Source organism: Homarus americanus, unplaced genomic scaffold (genome assembly GCF_018991925.1).
Source record: "Homarus americanus isolate GMGI-L3 unplaced genomic scaffold, GMGI_Hamer_2.0 scaffold23578, whole genome shotgun sequence".
In the NCBI taxonomy this organism is placed as follows: domain Eukaryota; kingdom Metazoa; phylum Arthropoda; class Malacostraca; order Decapoda; family Nephropidae; genus Homarus; species Homarus americanus.
The window spans coordinates 6,255,972-6,270,609 of NW_024733231.1; the positions used below are offsets into that span (position 1 = coordinate 6,255,972).

The 14,638-nt window shown below is 40.7% G+C and overlaps 1 protein-coding gene and 1 long non-coding RNA gene across 13 annotated transcripts in view; one reads left to right on the forward strand and one right to left on the reverse strand.

The window, feature by feature from the left end:
* LOC121869634 (probable phosphorylase b kinase regulatory subunit alpha) overlaps positions 1-14,638 on the reverse strand; it is a 71,214-nt gene that overhangs the window by 13,445 nt on the left and 43,131 nt on the right. For all 12 annotated transcript variants that reach the window (XM_042371147.1, XM_042371140.1, XM_042371145.1 and 9 more), the window contains 4 exons: positions 3,568-3,673; positions 3,069-3,204; positions 2,388-2,668; positions 1,838-1,976 (listed from right to left, as the gene is read on the reverse strand). In XM_042371147.1, coding sequence (XP_042227081.1) covers positions 1,838-1,976; positions 2,388-2,668; positions 3,069-3,204; positions 3,568-3,673 — 662 coding nt within the window. The remainder of the gene's footprint in view (positions 1-1,837; positions 1,977-2,387; positions 2,669-3,068; positions 3,205-3,567; positions 3,674-14,638) is intronic.
* LOC121869637 overlaps positions 8,623-14,638 on the forward strand; it is a 10,234-nt gene continuing 4,218 nt past the window's right edge. The window contains exons 1-2 of the long non-coding RNA XR_006089571.1: positions 8,623-8,705; positions 12,682-13,177. This is a non-coding gene — a long non-coding RNA (uncharacterized LOC121869637). The remainder of the gene's footprint in view (positions 8,706-12,681; positions 13,178-14,638) is intronic.

Sequence of the window (14,638 nt, forward strand, 5' to 3'; positions counted from 1 at the left end):
TTTATGAGGATGATAACATATTAACTAGGCTTGATTGGTCACTGTGGTTCTACAGAAAACTTACAATCAAACATTTCAGTTTTCAGTTTTATTTTCAAAGAAAATATTATAATGTAGTTGAAAAAATATACCGGTACTTAGGCTCCTAAGTTGATAGAGTAAAATGATCTTGTATTATTTATGTAGGGCAGGGTTCTACGAGTGACTGTAGTAGGACTTGGCCAAATAAAGAATCAAATACAAAAAAATGAGGATTGAAGGAAATACACAACTACAGACAATGCAATACTAAGCATTTCCTTGGGCAACATGCTAACAAACCTATATATTCAAGACGACAACAGCAGCATTAAAGATGTACCAACTAGCATGAAAGTGGAATCAACCTGACATAAAAACAAAACTTTCTAAAATCTATTGTCTATTTTAGAATAAATTGGAGCAACCCTAAACTACCCTTGTGAACCTTGTGTCTGACTAAACAACCTGAATATGTTCGTCCAATATTTTAAAAGCAGAAATATCAATCTAAGTTATTATCCCCAGCATATATTTTACCCTCAGTTTATTCCTGTATGATATATGTGATGTGCTTACCTGTGTTCTGGTTACTGCCTTCTATCCTAACCCATTCAATGCAGCTGGACTGAATCTCGACCTCAGTTTAACACTTTTGAAGCGTGACGAGTTTAAATACCACATATAGCACGTTATCATTGAAGGGTAAATATCACATCAAGTATTACACCAAAGTTGCGGATTAATTCAGATAAAAAAAGTAGACCATGAAGAAGATTTAAATTTGTCGGAGTAAAGAAAAATTTGCAGTCAATCAGTCCACATATGCATACAATAAATGTAGTTTGTGCCGTGCATCAGAACCCAGTGTATGAGCCACTAACCTCACCTTTTATGCCATCGATCTGGAGTAAGTGGGAGATAGTTTATTGAGCACAACCACATATAAAATATACTGTTATAAGTTGGTGCATTGACTGAGAGGTGAATGAATGATGGAAATAAGAAGAATAGGTTGTTTATGTGCGTCAGGTGTAAGAAATGGATGGACTAAACTCCCAGAAGAATATATATGACAAGGAATAGGAATAGATGTTAAAATATAAAATTAATGAAAGAAATATGGATCAAAATGACAAAACTTGTTATATAATGATATTGTGAATTTTGTGAAGCATATAACGAGACACTGAGTACGAGAATAAAATTATACTTAGCTAAGTTTATGTAGGTGGGAAAAAGAGCTAGGTAAAATCAGTGAAAAGTTGGTTACAGGGATGCGTACCAAGTTTTCCTGGAGAGGGTACAGCAGAGTATGTATTTAAGGTGCATTTTTAGTTAAGACATTACAGCTGTATTCTGAGACATAAGACTTCAAAAATAGCCATGAAGTGGGGACTATAGGGAAAGCTATTAAAGAAAACTACATAAGGATACAAGGTTACTTTCAAAACACGAAGAAAATGTGGAATGACGATGAAAAAGCAAAATTATTTATGTCAGAATTTGTTTTTAAGATTTAGAGACAGTTAGGGAGGAAGATAAGAGAGAATTACATGAAACTGTGAAGAGTGGTTTATAAATTTCAAGATGCAAAGGATGGTCATAGAAAATTAGTGTGTGTGTGTGTGTGTGAAAGATAGGGCTATTAGTATGAAGAAATATGACAGGAATAAACAGTGGAGCCTCTGCATAAACCACCTTCCAAGAAAATGAGAGGCTGTCATGGATAGGCAGATTATAATAAATAAAAAAGTCATCCACAAATTTCTGAATGCACAAAAAGAAACAAATGAATGACTACTTAAATCTACATTACCTGAGCCAATGTTGAATTCCTTTCCAGACATGATATGATGCAGCAGGTTCTTCATCTCAAAAGGTGAGAGGTTGAGGAGGTGATCTGAGGCCACATCTGCAGCACATTTGATGGTTCTTGCCAGTTCTGAGGCCATGACCTATTAAGACATACAGTACTGTACTATAATGTATAAACTGTATCCATCTATAAATTTACCTAACAATGAGGAACATTGCTTTACTGTTTGATGATGATAGCCTTTAACACACATAATATACATACTGTTTAGAAGCTCATGAAACAAGGGCAATAATGCTTAGTATTAATGATTGATATGAATCTATAAGGTCTTTCAAATATTGCACAAATCACTTCCTAGGTACATCCCTTGATCTGATTCTTCGTGACCTTTCAGAGACTGCACAAATTAATTATTTATACTTATATACTTTCAATTTAGCCTGAAAAAAAATGTAAAATAGGTAAGAAAACAGGGCAGGGTAAAGTAAATGACTCTGTACGTATAGTATAAATTTAACAAGACCGAGATAAAGAGACAGTGTTGTACCTGTATGATTAGACCCACGCGGAGCCTCAGCATCTCGTGGAAAAGACTCGGTTCAGTGCGGATGAACATTGCCAGGTACACCAACAACTCCTGGGTCAACATGGCAGTACACTCATCTGCTCCGTATGCCTGGTGGATGAGGACTCGCAGCTCGGATGAGGGAAGCGGTGCAGTGATAGTAACTTCATTGTGTGGTGGCAAGCCAACTGTCACCTGCTTCTGTCGCACTAAGAGGTCTGTTACAGCCTTGGCCAAGTCTTCTACACGCTTACCCAACATACCTGTAGGTGAAGTAAAATGTGATAGATTTTGTTTTCTGTTTGTACATACACAATGCTACTTACTCATTACTGTTTGTACTGTACTGATGCCCTACCACATAGAGGCACATAAATTTTCAGGTTATGAACTCATTGACAGTTCAAGTGATTACCAATCTTGGCTATTTCTTCAGCTAAAAAAAGAACAAATACTATAACCAACCAAACATAAAATTTGGCAAAAAGTTGTTTGAGATTTTCTGTATATCTGACAATATGTTTGTTTACTGTGTAAATTAGTATATAAACTTGATGCTTTAAAACCAGCCAGAAGCTTCTCAAATCCAACATACATTTCACTTGTCATTCCACTCCTTGTCAATACTGTACTTGCTATCAAGACCTTCACACAGTAACGTACCAGCAGTGTGTCTGACAAGAGCCCAGTGCTTGATGTGACAGGCCCTCTCATATAAGTCCTTGAGTAGATCCTTCACTGTTACTGGCTGACCTTCAATCACCGACCCTGTCTCATGACCCAGCCCAAACTGCACAACCTGGGGTCAAACAAATCAATATTAGTAACTTGCTTCTGCATTTGCTTGATAAATTTACCTCAGACTCTAGTAGTTCTGTAAACTTAGTAACTTAAAGGATGCACAGGCAGTGACATCAAACTTGCTACATAATATGCACTACATGTACTGTGCATATGTTGTCTTTACATGAGAATTTATGTATTATGTCATCAATTATGTGCAAGTAATTCTGTAAACCTAGGTACAGGGTATTTCAAACTTGTGCACACACACATAAGTTTCACAAAATTATCAGAAAGTTTAAAAAAGCACAAAATCAGTAATATAACAGGAATGCCCTATAGAGAGTAAGCATCAGAAGGCTAGCTAAGACTAACTAACCAGGTAGTGAAGGATGTCGCCTTGTTCCTCCAATGTCTCTGCCTCCCGCATCTGCAGCAGTAACTCCTCCAGGTCCACATTCTCATACACAGCATCAGAGGCCACCCTGTGGACAATACACAACATTAGTTTATCACACCACTATGGCTTGTAAGTGCTGAACTATATACCGGTAGCACTGAAATTGAATGCATATTTAACCAAGTTCTCATACATAATGGCTATAGTACTGTACCTGAATACTCAAGTACAAGAGATGATTTTCACTTATACAGTATACTGTACACAACCCCATGATCTCAAACATTTAACGACACACACACACAAACTTACTCTAAAAATAGTGTATAAACAGAAAAGAATACAGTCTCCATTACTTACACTCAGCCCTACACATTCTTACACACACACAGTACAAGCAAACATAATCAAACAGACATAAATAATATACATGTAGACAGACACACACAATTAAAGAAATTGACTTGCTTCAAATTGGTGTGATGACAGCTGGGACACCATGTCCTGGCTATATCCCACAAGTATGAAAAACTTATGATGATAATAAAGAAAAGAGACAAGACACCATTGCTGATACAAGCGCGGTAAGTGCCAGCAATTGATCTCCCTATTCAGACACACTTGAGGCAGCCACTTCCCGTGTACCCTTTGCATGGCTCTTCCTCATTAATCACAGGAGTACTGCAGGGAGTCCCATAAAGGAACACAGTTTTATATTATTCTCCAGTAATTTGACTTAAGGTTAATCCTAAAATTCCTGTACAGTATATCATAAGTTTGCTCTCTCTCACTCTCTCTTATTCTCTCCTAAGCCGCCTTCAAAAAGTTTCACAATGTTCTTTAATCAAAGGCCCAAATATCTACAGAAATTAAAAAAAAAAAGTCGTAAAAATATCAGGAACATCTTTTATCTGTCAGAATTTCTGCTGTAGAAGTCAGCACCATTATCAGCCCTTCAGAGTGTTTGTAAACACTGCCAGGAATATGCCAGCATTGCATGACTCTGGTAATGAGCCAGCTATAACATTACTATTACAGATACTTAGTAATCCAGTACTGACCTCTATGTTATACAGTGTACCTAATCCATGTATATTAAAGTCAAGCATCAAGAGTGAAGTACAAGTACAGTCCATAGAGTGGTCTAGGCTCGTTAACTTTAACCAGCATAACCTTGAAGAACAGCTCGGGTCCAGAGTAACAAAGGTTCATACAGTACCATGAATATTCCTCGGAACTTTTAAGGACGACAGGCTACTCAAAAATGAAAACAGCAGGTATTCAAATGCCACTTTATTAATCTTCAGTTAAATAGTAATTAAAGTGTTAATATTCCCCACTCAAGAATGGAGAAAATAATTATTCTTTCCATGTAACTAGTTCCGGCATGAGGTGGCACCATACGTCAGCCATAACAACAACCGCCCGCCTTGACAATCCATCACAAGGCTGCGTCAAAGGAAAGCTAATTCTGCCCGCTGTCATATCACGCACTTACATCCTCACATCTTATTTCACACACAAACACACACACACTCTTCATGATCTTAGTTCACACACAAACACACACACACTCTATGATATTAGTTCACACACAAACGCACACACTCTATGGTATTAGTTCACACACAAACTTTACAGTACTATACTACAGTATATTAATTCATGCAATCACAATACGTATCTTTCTAAAATTCTTTCTCACAACCACACAATCTTTCTTGCTATAATTCCCTCTCCACATTATCAACTTTAGGCCAAAGGACAAAGAAAATACGACTCTAACTTACCATGATACAAGAAATTGATAATAAAAATACTGAACATGTACATAATGGTAATAATGTGCACTGTACTTGTGATCTGACACTAGCTGGACTTTATCACATGTTATATAGTGTGTCCAAAATAACTCTGCATCATTAGCAAGTGGAGGGTGGCAAGGGTAAGAACTAAACTAATTTAATAGTGCAATATACTGAATTCCTGTGATTTTTTTAACAATTTCTCCCCCTGAGTTTGCATTCTTGTGTTATTCCAGTTTATTATGTATTTTTTTTTTTAAGTTGGATAGTACACTCAGATGATGCGATGATTAAGCACACCAGCTTATTTAGTCTTAAGATAAATCACCCTAAGCACACCTAACCTAACCTCCCCTCACAAGTAGAATTAGGGTGTTTAATCAGCAGGGTAAATAAGCTAACGTGGCTAATCCTCATGTGATAGTTAGGGTCATTTGAGAGAGACAAAAACATCAGCTGGGAACGATAACAGGTGATAACAACAAGACCAATTCTAAGAGAGAATCCCACACCAGCTGCAGTTTACGCTTAATAAATCCACATTTAGGATAAGTCACATTATGGTACAGGGGATTCTATCCGTGGTCTTATAATATATACATCCAAGACCCCACCACACATTAATCACACTTACATACCAACCCAAGTTAAGCTGTGTTACTTAGCAAGAGATTTATGAACCCAAGTCAAAACTCACAAACATAACAAAATCAAACATAACTCAACCTAACATGACTTAATGTACAATAATATAATCTAACCAAATGTAACACAACACAACGTATAAGTTAACCTAAGTTAACCTAACCTAACCTAACCTGTAACCTTATCTATATAAAACGTAGCGTGACTTAACTCCGCCTCGATTACTTCAGTCTCTCAAACAGGTACAAGAGCTCCTTAAGGTCATCAGGGTATACCTCAGGTATACCTCTCAGTGGGTGCTGCCCTCTGTGGACTCGACTACAAATACTGTATGTGATTTATGTGGCTTTCACACATCATTACCACTACTACCATCACACCCCCCTCAAACCAGCACCTCTGCCATTATACCCCTCCCACACCACTACCACCATTACTACCATCTTCACCCTCACTCATCCACCACAATCATTCCCCCTACACTACCACCCCACTACATCACCATCACTCCCCTAACCACCACCCTTCCCCATTCACCCCCCCCACACTAATACCATCCCTCCAACCACCATCACTCCCCCAACACCATGAGTCACCCTTAACGATTTATGAATGGTTCTGCGTGCCACTTTGTCAGGTCGGATCATGCAAGGTTGGATGTGGTGTGGATGTGACGAGCGAGAGTGTACTTATTTAGTGGTTGCTGTGGAGGTAATTGTGTGGATGCTGTGGTGGCGGTCGTGTGGATGGTGGATCGTGGTACTGGGTGTGATTGGTTAGGTTAGGTCAGGTCCTATCAACACTAGGGCCCATGAGTACAGTCAGTGGAATGCACGCCATCAGTCTTACCAGGAACCCTCTGTGTTTGAGACCTGCAGTGAAGGATAATGAAAGGACTAGTGTGTGTGTGTGTGTGTGTGTGTGTGTGTGTGTGTGTAGGGAGGCGCATGAGTGTATGGCAGGGGGGTGTGTGTGTGTGTGTGTAGGGAGGTGCATGAGTGTATGGCAGGGGTGGGTGTGTGTGTTGGGGGAAGGGTGTGAGTGTGTGTGTGGCAGGGGTACAAGTATGCGTGGGAGGAGCAGTTGTAAGCATGTAGTTGGCAGACTGGGGTAAGAGAGGGAGGGAAGAGGGATGTCTGCCTCAACTAACAGAGAAAAATCATGCAACACGAGCGATATACAGTATGGTCTGGACCCCCCCCCCCACCACGCTAAACTTTAATAAGGTTAATCTACAGGGAAAACTCTTAGCTCCAACACTGTATAGCTTCACATTCACCACAACTGGTCAGTGTCACGAGCAGCCATCTTCCTGTTTCATGGCGCTTTGATGTCAGTTTGCATGTACTTCTGATTGTTGTTATTGTGTGTGTGTGTGTGTGTGTGTACATGGGAATAAATTAGGTGGTAGGGTGGATTAAACCCCTCTGCCACACAAAACACATGCAGTACCTTTACACATGAAATACACTACTTACACACTTTTACACACACACACACACACACACACACACACAGTGACCTTGAACTCCATGACCCTCTGACCCCCATAAAAAATTTACATGTCTTGGAATGGTAATGACAAGCCTTACCACGTTTAAAAGCAATCTTTCCAAACTTGCACGACAGGGTGAGTTCACTAGCTTAACACACACACACACACCTGCTACCACGACCCTCACATACACTACAATACATAAACCATACATAAACCAAAATACACACAATATACAAAGGTACACTATATCGTAAGTGTATTGTAAGTGTATTGTAAGTGTATTGTAAGTGTCTTTTGCTGGCTCGACATTCTTTTTTATCCTACCTTGGTATGTGTCTTTCTAGTATGGATGCCGGTCAGAAAAAAAAATTACTGTACCCTTGTCATGTATGTATGTTCCTCTGTAATAGGTAGCATACATAGTTATCCCTCTAGAGCAGGTAGTGAAGGCCCTCTCTTGTCACACAACACTTACATACACCACATTCTGAATACCTAATTACTTTACCTGCACCTCACCTGAACTTACACAGCTACACTTACACATCTCCCTTATACACCTTAATTACACCTCTACATTCCTTAATAAATACCTAATGTGTTCTCCCCCCCCTTGAACACCCAGCAGGTCCCCTCTTCCTCCTGCTTCATCCTTCTTCTTCTCCTCTATTACTACCACCAGCTAACAGACTCTCCCTCTCCCCCTACCCTCCCTTCTACAAGCACCACCAACACAATCAGCTGACAACCTCCCCCTCCCCTCTACACACTACCTCAATGCCCCCCTCTCCCCAGGTATAAACAACATCGTCATGACTACTCAATGTCCATGAGCCCGTGTGTGCGTGTGACCTGGGGTGGGGAGGGGGGAGGGAAGGGGAGTAAGGGCCACCAGGTGTTCATCCGTGTCAGGCAGGTAAGCGTGACGTTGTGGAGGAGGGGTCGAGGAGGGAGGGAGGGAGCCTCAGTCACTCCAGGGCAGTCAGTCTCTCCACGTGCTCAAGGTCACCCCCCCCCCGCCCCGTCCACGGCTCCTAGTGACCGATCCACCCCACCGACCTAACTGCACCTGCCGTCAGTTGAACACTCCCTCCTCTACTGGCTGGGGGCTGTATATCTGACTCAGTGCTCCGGTGGACGATGGGTTAAAGACTGCCGTGTCCCCGAGTGTAGACAGATATATTTTGTTTTTAATACCCGTGTTTATCCGTGTTTTTATCCCCGTGTTTATCCCGTGTTTTTCTAGTGTTTTCCCCCGTGTTTATTAAATTTCTAAATACCGCCATTGTGTGTGTTTCTGATATCACAGTTATTATATACAAGTATTTTAACAATGGAAATATACCACACGTGTATAACCTTATGTACGTACCTGAAGTGTGTTTACATACAGGAATACACCCAAGTATATTAGTGGTGTATGGGTCACGCATGAACATACACCCCTTTAAGGAACTACAGTAGTGTTGTGTGTATACCTGAGTGTGAGGTAACAGTGAACAACTGAGTGTGTGACAAGTGGAACAAGCAGTTAACAAAGACCTCGTATGACGTAGGGTAATTCTAGACAAGACTACAGTTACCGTAATTACTTCCCACCTGTGGTTTAAGGGCGCTGGGACCATAGTTTGTGGCAGAGAGAGAGAGAGAGAGAGAGACTTTTTTTGAGTACACAGTGGAATGGGGCAATTGGCGTGTGTATGTATGTCGGAAAATAAATAATAAGAAAAACTGATCCATTGGGTCATATTGGTATTGTTTTGTGGTCTTCATTACACACACAATGATGACAACACACCACAAGTATACTGTACACGCGCGCCATGGAAACCAACACACACACAGGTGAGATATATATATATATATATATATATGGCATTGATTTTTTTTACAACACACCATTTATGTCCTACTTACTGTACACATACGCCCACACACTTATCCCTCCCACAGGTGTACTAATTAAGCCTACACAACAGGTATAAATCAATACCCAAATGGCCTCCTAAATTTACCTTACTCTTCCCCGGCTAATATTCAGTACAGTGCCGCCCCCCCCCAACGAGTCAGCTGTACCTGTGTCATTAGCTTACCTGTGATAGCCGTGGCGTTCATTTCCGGGGTTAAAACAGGTTGGTGTGTGTGTGTGTGTGTGTGTGTGTGTGTGTGTCGTAGCTTAAAAAATAATATTCATTTATGTGACCTTGAAATATTACACAGTACCGCAATATTTATGAGAACACCCCTTTAAGCTACCATCAATTATTGTGTCTGACTAACTAATCTCTCTCTCTCTCTCTCTCTCTCTCTCTCTCTCATGTTCTGCAAAAGTTTACAATATCAATCAAACACACAGGAATCAATAAACGGTTTTAGAATATTAGGTTTTTTGAGGGTGTCTCAGTACAGGCCAATATTTACCAAAGTTCCCACCTTTCTTGTCAGTCGGTAATAGGCTGCAGGCATGGTACCATTTGTTGACATTGGCAGGTAACCTCTCCCGGCCAAGGTGAAATAAGTTGCTGACCTAAGATTACGTTGCAATAAAGAGCTAATGCATTGTAGTCTTAAGTGCATAATTCTCATAAAAGCCTAATGTTGTTGACTCGTATTAGTGAGAGTACGGTATAATAATAAAGATGGATATATTGTACACCCGTATCCCGTACCAGACATACGCGGGACTAGGGAGTCTCATATGACTATATATGATTTTTTTTATCATGTAACCTCATCGAACCTCACTCAACCTAATTTAGTCTAACCTAACCTAGTATAACCAAATCTACCCTAACCCAACGTAATGTAACATAACCCAACCAAATCTAACCAACCCTAATCCAGTCTAACCTAACCCAACCCACTCTAACCAACCCTAATCCAGTCTAACCTAACCCAACCCACTCTAACCAACCCTAATCCAGTCTAACCTAACCCAACCCACTCTAACCAACCCTAATCCAGTCTAACCTAACCCAACCCACTCTAACCAACCCTAATACAGTCTAACCAACCTAACCCAACCCACTCTAACCAACCCTAACCCAGTCTAACCTACCTTACTTAACCCAATCTAACCAAATGTTCGATAACTAGCCACCCATCACACCAAAACTGACCGTATGAACAACTATCTTTCAGTGGTATGTTCGTTGCTAAGCCTCTGGTCTGCATTCCTTCAACAATCCACGTGGTATTCAGAGGCCAAGGGAGGTGTGGAGGTCGGGGAGGTGTGTAGGTCGGGGGAGTTGTGGAGGTCGGGGGGAGGGTAGTGGAAGAGAGAAGGGAAGGTTTGGAGAGTAGAGGGAAGGTTTGGAGGGAAGTGGGGAGTTGGGGGAGGTGTGGAGGGTAAAACAGGAGGGTTGGAGGGTAAGAGGGGAAAATAGTCCAATTTTAACACAGACATATTTAAAATCTGAACACTATGCAATATCCAGATTTTGACATATAATGAATTAAAATCTGGGCATATTTTTTGTTGTTGTTGAATCTGTATGTACGTATTTTAAAGTCGAAATTTCATCCTCAGAGTGTGTGTGTGTGTGTGTGTGTCGTTCATCACAAGTCTCACGTGAGGGAGGAGGACGGCCGCTGTGTTGGACGATGTCTTCAATTACCTGATTTTTATTGTCTCCTGAACCGCGCCATTGACGTCACGGAGGGGTGGGGTGGTAGTGGGGGTGAGGGGGGAGGGGGCCAGTTATTCTGTCATCCCTCAAAAAAAAACTGTCTGACTGACTGGTTGATTACACCCCATATTAGCAGTCATTTTTAACACACACACACACACACACACACACTTAAGTCAACACTCCATAAACTCAGCCACGTCAATATTGTTGTTATTCACTTTGTCAGTGTTAGTTTGGCTATATAACATGATTTAATGTGTTAACTTGTACTGTTTGTTTCGCCGTAAAAAAAAGTAATAAATCTACGGACTAACCAACCCACGTTTTACTTACTGAGGCAATGGAATAAAAATAATAATAATAATAATAATAATAATAATAATGTAATAAATAGTAATAATAATAGCAAAAATAATAATAAAATAATAAAATAATAACAACTCGGTCAGGGGAGAAAAATGTCTTCATCAAAACGTTCATAAACACAGTATTTAAAGCCAGCAGAAGCGTGTTGGTCATAATATAATCGCACACATTATCACTCATTTAACATGGTAAAAAAAAGACCGCTAAACCCAACATAACTTACCACGAACACAAATTAATTCCAGGTTATAAAATATTAACACAAGCGTCGCGCCGGCAGTTAATATACACGACATACAAAAAAGTTATTTAATATTTATGAAATCTTTCGCTCTGCATCTCTTATCCAGCGTTCATTAATTAAGACAACTAATCTTCTATCTCTGTAATCGCAAAATTCACCGCAGGAATATCATCGTAATTATTAATGCAGGAGGTAATGTAAAAATTGGTGGAGGCGGCGGTGGGATTGGCGGGTCTATGAATACTCCATTACCTTGTGGTCCTTTGCTAATATGGAGCAAGACACGCAAACTCTACCCCCCTCCCTAACCCCACCTCCTTCACCCACCCTGCCTACCATACTGTCATTTTGCCGGATGTGATGTGTTCCTTATAATTCCTCTTAAATGATGAAGAATAGTAATTGCATTGAAATTAAAAGGCATACACATTCATGTTCTGGACTTGTTATGACCTCGAGGGAAGGGACTTTGTAAACAACACACCCCTCCATCCTATGTGTCTTGCCATCTGGCTGGCCCATCACCACCCAAATCTTGACACAAACATAAACCTATGACCCGGAGAGAGAGAGAGAGAGAGAGAGAGAGAGAGAGAGAGAGAGAGAGAGCTGCCGGGGTCATGTGAAGTGACCTTCAGGTTATGGAGGTTAAGAAGGGGGGGCGGTAGGGGATTTTGGGGGTACGTAACCTTCAAGTTGGTACAGTAATAGTTTCATAGTGGGGGGTAGGGGGTGACATCCACAGCTAAAGCAACACCACCACCACCATGACAACACTAATCAGCTGACCGACTTAATGTCAAGAAGACAATGCCTGTCATGGTCAGTTGGTCACTAAAGTTAATCATTACACTCAAAAAAAAAAATAATAAATAAATATTTACTGATAAAACTCCACTCCAGGGTAAAATAAACATCAACTGTGTGAATAAACTAATCCAGAAAATATAACATAAACTAGTGTTAAACAGTGAATATTTAACCAACTCGGCAAAATCCAAGAGAACAGAAATATAAATATGAGCTTCAGATAACAGAATAAATACGTCAGGTTAACAAATGAACAAAGATTTAACTGGGGGATATACAGTAGCGTCAGTGTGTGTTAGAGCCCAGGGACCTCTCACACAAGCAACACCCTCCTTCAGTAGCAGGGTGTAGGAGGATGTGAAGAAGCAGTGATAGTAGTGGGAATAACAATCAGGAGGAAGATTGGTAGTAGAAGCAGGAGGAGGATATCAGCAGGAAGGAAGAGGAACAACAAGTAGAATTATCGTCTTCCTTCTCTTCCCAATCCAAAGGAAACACTACAACCACCACACCTTCGTCAGCCACACCGTCACGCCACACCATCACCGCCACACCACCTCAGCCACTATGTTGAAGCCCTGCCATACTGGTAAGTGAGATTGCGTCCACCAGCTCTATGAATGGTAATCCTGACTATCGGAGAGAGAACCTCCTTACCAGTCCCTTGTTCTGTCTGTCTATCCAATTGTTTGTCTCTCCCCCCCCTCCTTCATTCCCTCCCCTCCTTCATTCTCACCACTTCCTTCCCTATCCCTCTCTCCCCTACCCACTAATAAACCACTCCCTCACTATTCCCCTCTCCGATTCAAGGACTCATTTAAAGTGCTCAACTAACTAAGTCCTCTTGATAACTCACACAAAACACTACAGCTCCTCTTGATAACTCACACAAAACACTACAGCTCCTCTTGCTCCTCTTGATAACTCACACAAAACACTACAGGTCCTCTTGATAACTCACACAAAACACTACAGCTCCTCTTGATAACTCACACAAAACACTACAGGTCCTCTTGATAACTCACACAAAACACTACAGCTCCTCTTGATAACTCACACAAAACACTACAGCTCACACAAACACTACAGATAACTCACACAAAACACTACAGGTCTTGATAACTCACACAAAACACTACAGCCCTCTTGATAACTCACACAAAACACTACAGCTCCTCTTGATAACTCACACAAAACACTACAGCTCCTCTTGATAACCTCACACAAAACACAACAGCTCCTCTTGATAACTCACACAAAACACTACAGGTCCTCTTGATAACTCACACAAACACTACAGGCTCCTCTTGATAACTCACACAAAACACTACAGGTCCTCTTGATAACTCACACAAAACACTACAGCTCCTCTTGATAACTCACACAAAACACTCACACAAAACACTACAGCTCCTCTTGATAACTCACACAAAACACTACAGCTCCTCTTGATAACTCACACAAAACACTACAGCTCCTCTTGATAACTCACACAAAACACTACAGCTCCTCTTGATAACTCACACAAAACACTACAGCTCCTCTTGATAACTCACACAAAACACTACAGCTCCTCTTGATAACTCACACAAAACACTACAGCTCCTCTTGATAACTCACACAAAACACTACAGCTCCTCTTGATAACTCACACAAAACACTACAGCTCCTCTTGATAACTCACACAAAACACTACAGCTCCTCTTGATAACTCACACAAAACACTACAGCTCCTCTTGATAACTCTCACAAAACACTACAGCTCCTCTTGATAACTCACACAAAACACTACAGCTCCTCTTGATAACTCACACAAAACACTACAGCTCCTCTTGATAACTCACACAAAACACTACAGCTCCTCTTGATAACTCACACAAAACACTACAGCTCCTCTTGATAACTCACACAAAACACTACAGCTCCTCTTGATAACTCACACAAAACACTACAGCTCCTCTTGATAACTCACACAAAACACTACAGCTCCTAACTCACACAAAACACTACAGCTCCCTCCTGATAACTCACACAAAACACTACAGGTCCT